Source organism: Dromaius novaehollandiae, chromosome 13 (genome assembly GCF_036370855.1).
Source record: "Dromaius novaehollandiae isolate bDroNov1 chromosome 13, bDroNov1.hap1, whole genome shotgun sequence".
Lineage (NCBI taxonomy): Eukaryota > Metazoa > Chordata > Aves > Casuariiformes > Dromaiidae > Dromaius > Dromaius novaehollandiae.
In genome coordinates this window covers 1701332-1707331 of record NC_088110.1, presented here as the reverse complement: position 1 = coordinate 1707331, position 6000 = coordinate 1701332, and the positions used below count along the sequence as shown (strand labels likewise).

The following is a 6000-nucleotide window of genomic DNA, read 5'->3' as shown; positions in this document are numbered from 1 at the left end:
GGCAGGATGCAGCAGGGAAAAGCTTGTCTTGACAAAAAGGCATGGCAGAGAGCAAAGCCGCAGTGAGTCTTGGCACCTGTCCCTGCTTGATCCGAACCATCTCTGTGAGGAGCACAGCACTCTCAGTGCTGGCTTTTGATCCACTCAGTGTGAAGTCAATGGACCCAAGCAAAGACCCCCGTGTTGTGGGAGTGCTGGCAGAGGCTTTCCTTTGCCAGTGGGGCTGGCACATGTGTCCCTCAAGCATGCGCTGCTCTCAGGGTGATAGCAGGGTGGTGGAGCTTGGGGAGGCCAGACCAGAACTGACCCTCACTGTGATCCCACTGTGCAGGTTGCCCTGGGACCATGCTGAACATGCTGCTGCTGTGCTATGGGTTGCTGCAGGGAATCCAGGCCATCCTCACCTCGGACCTCAGCCACAACCACCTGCAGGAGATGAGCGCTGGTCTGGATGGGGCAGACAGAGCCCACTACTCCAACCTGCTGCGTAAAGTCAAGGAGGTGTCTGTGGAGCCAGCGGGTGAGTCCTGTGGGCCCCCACCCCTCCCACTGTCTGGCCACCAGCTGCTTGCTGGTATGGCAAGGGGCCCAGAAATAGAACTGGGAACACTGGTCCCGGGACTGAATGCAGGAGATCCCTTTAGAGCAACGCAGCCCCTCCTATCACAGCGTAGTGAGAGCAGCCTCCCCGCTCACCCTGCCCTGGCAGCCCGTTCAGACAGTGGGGAATAGGGTCTTCGTCCTGGGTGTGTTTGGACTACATAGCTGTGCGCTCTTCTCTGGGATCTTGGCCAAGGATCCTTCCCTCCCAAGGACTCCAAGCCCTGCCTGGAACCAGCACTTTTCCTCATGCACCCCAGCCCACATGCAGACTCCCCTGCCCTGCAAGGTGTCCTCTTGTTTGTGAGCAGGGACCTGCAGAAAGCCCTGTACAGGGGTACCTGTCCCATCTTGTTGCACAGGAGAGGGATGGGAGAAATTCTCTGCCCAGAAATATGACAATAACCACAGCTCAGGCTGGCTTTTCCCCTTTGAGGTGCAGCACTATTAAGTTACATCTTTGACCGTTTATTCTCTGTGCCCAAGTTCCTCTGGACCATGGAGAGCAGAGTCAGAGGAGAACATAGCCAGCAGCCTGCATGTATGCACACTTTGTCTTGCCTCTCTCTGTATTTAACAGGAGCTCTTCCCAGGCCTGAGTTTGATCAGATGGCCCTGGAGGTCCAGGAAGCTGATGGAAACATTGTGCAGAAAGGTGGTGTGCTGGAACCACAGGTAACACTGTACAAGCTTACGCTTCTAAAAGCCTCCGAAGATCAGGGATGCTCCAAGCTGCACCAGGCTTCTCCGTCCCCTGGGGCCAGGGCTGGTTTGGAACAAACACCAAACCTGATGGGTGTTTGGGAAGGGAGCCTACATTTGTTGTCTGCTGAGGAGTGTGGAAATGCTGGGAGTCTGGGAAATTGGGAGGAAAGGGGCCTAGAAAGCTGATGGCTTTGTGCTGGCCTACCAGGAACATTGCTGCAGGGAGCAGGCAGGAGAGCTGGCTGACTGGAAGTGAGGAAGCCAGGTTTTGAAGCCAGGCCAGTATTCTCCACCTAATTGCCTATGAAATTGTGGGAACTGAACCTTCTCCACCAGACATTTCAGTAATGACAAGTGGGCATGAAATATGTTCTTTTTAAATTTCTCCAGCCAAATAAATTGTTCAGTCAAAACTGGAGAGGTCTCTGAGGAGTATGAAACAAATGTTTCCAGCCAAGGGGGTGGGAGTAGTGAATGCACTATTAGTAATTGTCAGGTATTTGGAGGGAAACACTGACCTCCTCCTTTACCTTGGAGGGCCCAAATGACCTGCTCCTACTATAAAAGCAAACTGGAATTGTCTCCTTGGGTCCTGCCCAACGGAGCAGATATAGAAAATACCAAGAACTCTCAGCTCTGTGTTCAAGACAGACAGCCCAGGCTCCTCTGGTGCAAGAGTGAACTTCCTGTCAGGAGATGGAGACCTGATGGACTCACTGATGGGCCACTGGAGTGAGGCAGGTCCTGAGGAAACTCCCACGATGAGAGATTGAAAAGATTGTTACTCTATGGACAGATAATTAAAAGACCCTGGAAGGAACGTAGTATTTTATATGGAAAAAAGCACTCTGGGACTGTTCAGCTGAATTAAAATATAGGAAATTCTGAGCTGAGATTCCAAGCACAATGAATTTTGGAAGGGCCCTTGAGTGTCTTCCCTTGAGGCTGGAGCCAAGTTGTGGCTGTTAGCGGCCAGGCTGAGGCCTCCCCACCCTCACTCAGGACTCACTGGACCCTTTGCTGAGCTCTTCCAGCCCATTAAGTTGCAGAAATCAGTCTCCTTCAGCTCCCAGGTTAGCTTTCTGACAGCTGGATGCGGTGAAATAGGTCTGACAAGTGCTAGCACTGGTACAGCAAAGGGACCAAGGATGGGGGCTCTCAGCAGCCAAGGGTGAGACAGGCTGAAGCTGCCCAGAGCTGCAAGCTTGGTGGTTGCTGCTGAGCTCCAGCGGGGCCTGAGCATGCACTTCTTTGGTTCAGTTCATGTGTCTCAACTATGGTCCAGGAAGCCTCTGTGGGCCACCAGCTTGCCCAGCTGTTCCACTTCTTGCTTGGCTCTGTCCCTGGTGTTTCTGTTCCGGAGAAAGGCATCTGCCCCTTCACTTCCTCAGTGTTTAGGCTGTGCTTTAAAATAAACTTCTATTCCACAATCATGAAGGCCTTGAAATGCGATAGAAGAGGTAGTGACACCTGAGGATAGCCCAAAATGAGGGTTGAGCTACCCCAGGGGGTTCTAACATGTTACTCTGAGCCTGGAATTGACCACGATGGATGGCCCTGCTGTCCGCAGCAGCAGCAGGCTGTCGGCTGCAGTACGTTTCATCAGACAGGCATGGGACTGGCTCATGCTGCGGTGCCTGGCTGTGCCCACACGAGCTGCCAAACTCCCCAGCTCTGCCACCCCAGCAGCTTCGGAGACATTCTCACGCTGAGCCCCAAGTGTGGGTTGGCTGTGTGAAGTCGGATATTCTGGGTCCTGGCAAACCTCATTCGTTTTTACATGGAGGTGCCCTGGACTCTTTAGGCTGTACGGACTGGACATCAGAGCCCTCCTGGAGCTTTCTGTGCCTGAAGAGGATGTGCTCTGTGTCGGAATATATTTATTACCAGAGCTGAGCAGGTCACTCCCACAGTAGGCAGCACCTTTCAGTTAGAGCTGTAGGTCCAAGAACTATTTTTTTGACCAAAAGCCCAGGCTCAGTTTCAGCTGAGTTAGGCTCAGTTCCAAGGTGAGCACAACTTTCCAGGTGGCATATTGGATCTGTGGTCTCCTTTTGACTTTCTTTATCTCTCTGTCTCTCTCACAGCTTCCTTCAGATAAGCAGGACGAAAAAGTCCCAGGACCAGCATCTCCAGCCCCAGAAATGCCTTTCCCTGTCTGTTCCCAGTTAGCAATTATATGTTAGTGGCAGAAGTTCTTTCTGCCTGTGCATCTCTCTCCCCGGGTTAGGTGGCCACACGCTGTAAGGAAGCAGGATTGAGGCAAAGGCAGCAAACACAGAGCCAAGGTGGAATATCCTTCCATGCCCGGTCATGGAGTGAGCCAAGGGACATCCCCACTCTCTTCCAAACATCTCTTTATTGCTGGCATGGCTGTCCAGCATTAAACCGTTTCCTGACTCCTTTCTCTGTCAGGTGTTATCCACTGCACTGCAAGCGTCGGGCCGAGAAGAGCGCTCCCCTCGCCGGTGCGTCCGTCTCCTGGAGTCCTGTCTTGGGCATCAGATCCCCTGCTGTGACCCTTGCGCCACCTGCTACTGCCGCTTTTTCAATGCTTTTTGCTACTGCAGGAAGATCAGCAGCAACTTCCCATGTGGCAAGAACTAGTGCTGGTCCCAGAGGACTCTATGCTCCTTGCCACTGGGCTGCTCCTTGGGTCTGCCGTGGGTCTGCCCACATGTGCCTCCTCCTCTGCAGCTCTAATAAACCAGCCGTTAGCAAAACTCCTCACCAAGTTGGACTGGTTCTACCCAGCATGACTACCTTGGCTCTCAGGGGAGACTGTCGGCAGAAAGTGGGAGATACCTGCACCCCCCAGCAGCTCCTGCAGAGCCATTCCCAGCTGCATTAGTGGTGTCTCAGTAGCAGTGCCCTGCAAGGTGGGAATTCAGCTGTGCTGGGAGCTGTACGACTTGTGTTCTGCTCCCACCAGCCCTGCTCCCCCAAGCAAGGGAATTGCTCACAGAAGGCCAGAGGCTCCTACCCAAGGTATTTTTGCTGCAGTGCTGTTGGGGAGAAGTCCCCAAATCTGTGCTTGGCTGTATGTCACCAAGAGGGAGCTGGAGGCAGGTGTCACCACAGGCTGGTAAGAACAGGAGTCCTGTTTGCAGCAGGGTTCAAAAACAGTTTCAAGTCAGGCATTCAGGAAAGTCTACCCTTACTCGCAGTGATGGAGGTCAGAAATGTTCCTCCTCTGGGCATAGGGCCATGTGCTCTGGTTTGTTACGCAGCCTGAAGTCTGATGCAGGTGTCCACAGTAGGCAACTGGTAACACAACAGCACTGTTTCTAAGCCCCCAGCTAAAAGCGTGTCCAAGTCACCGGTGGCAGGACAGCCCACAGCTCCTGCTGTGCCCATGGCTCCCTTGGAGCAGGACAGCTGTCAAGCCCAAAGGATCGGCTACCAGGGAGAGGTCAGCAGCGGGAATGGCTCCAGCGTGGGTGCAGACAGCCCAAGGTTTGACCTCCTCGGCCACTAGCCCAGGCAGCCATGGGCCTCCAGGTGCCGTCAGGCCACGGCCTGGGGATGCCAACAGCAGAATGCTGCCGTGGGAGCTGTAATACAGCCCTCACGTTGGCTCAGCGCTTTGAACTGAAAAGCCATAAAAGTAAAGTAGTGTCTTCAGGTCATGGGGGTGCCACAGGGAGCCCTGGACATACTCATCCCCGAGCAGTGTGGATGCAGGTTGCCGGGCACTGCTGGTCTGGTGACAGCAGTCTGTGACACACAGTGACAGCACGTCTGTGCAGCTGTGGTTCCCTCTGAAAGAAAACAGTGCCCCGTTTCCTACAGCTGGGGTAAGACGAGCTCAGACCCACAGCAGAAGGGAAACCAGAAGGGCAGCAGGCTGGCAGGGTGGGACAGTAAGGGCTGCGAACGGAAGGAGAGCGTGGTTTCTACTTGCATCCAGAGCGATGAACCCCAGGACGCAGCAGCAACAACCAGGTCACACCCCTGAGCACGGGCATTTCAGCCTCTTGCGTGAAGCCTTTCCTGACGTTAGCCGGGTTCCCTCCCCACGCTTTGCAGGCCGGGGGCTTGGACTGCCTCTGCAGCGCTCCACAGTCCAGGGCCTGGCTGTAACCCCCGGCCCAAGCCCTGCGGCGCGGCAGGCCCTGCCCTGCGTGGGCAGGGACACGGGGGCACGGGACCAGCGGCAGAGCCCGGCTCCAGGCCGTGCTGCCCCGCAGCCCAGCTCCAGAGCGAGCGAGGCAGCCATGGGCCATGGTGAGCCAGCGGTGGCGGCACTTGCTGCTCCCAGGCAGTTTTGTTCCTCCAAACGCCTTTGGGCTCCCCGTTTGCCCCCACCCCGTGCCTTGGGCTGTGGCTCCAGCTGCGTGGTGCGAGGTGGCCCCGGGTCACCGCGTGGATGGGGGGCTGCGGGCTGCGCCCAGGGCCGGGGGCTGCATGGAGGGGCTGGGGCCTGCGTGGGGGCTCCGGACGGGGGGCTGTGCCGGCGACCGTGTCCAAGGCTACGCGTGGCACCGCTACGGGCTGTGGCAGGGCAGTGTGGAGGGAATGGCGGCTTTGGGGGGGACATGGCAGCTCTGTGCGGAGGGGCCGCGGGGGGCGAGGGGCCGGCGCCGCGCCGCGCCCGGGGCTGTGCCAGGCTCAGAGGGCAGCGCGGCGCTGCGGGGGCGGCGCTAGGGCCCCGCGGCAGCCCCGCCCAGCGGCCCCCCCGCCGCTGCAGGGCGC

General features: G+C 56.6%; 1 protein-coding gene across 1 annotated transcript; it reads left to right on the top strand.

Moving 5' to 3' along the window:
- Window positions 1-318: 318 nt before the first annotated feature.
- Window positions 319-4007, top strand: AGRP (agouti related neuropeptide). Its single transcript, XM_026104088.2, has 3 exons — window positions 319-520; window positions 1181-1275; window positions 3721-4007. The coding sequence occupies exons 1-3, from the start codon at window positions 346-348 to the stop codon at window positions 3910-3912; spliced, it is 462 nt and encodes a 153-aa protein (XP_025959873.1). The 5' UTR covers window positions 319-345; the 3' UTR covers window positions 3913-4007.
- Window positions 4008-6000: the final 1993 nt, after the last annotated feature.

Excerpts from the sequence above, each read along its gene's own strand:
- AGRP (XM_026104088.2), top strand. The coding sequence starts at position 346 with ATGCTGAACATGCTGCTGCTGTGCTATGGGTTGCTGCAGGGAATCCAG. Across the intron at positions 521-1,180 it reads GGTGTCTGTGGAGCCAGCGG|GAGCTCTTCCCAGGCCTGAG; the intron begins GTGAGTCCTGTG and ends TGTATTTAACAG. Across the intron at positions 1,276-3,720 it reads GTGGTGTGCTGGAACCACAG|GTGTTATCCACTGCACTGCA; the intron begins GTAACACTGTAC and ends TTTCTCTGTCAG.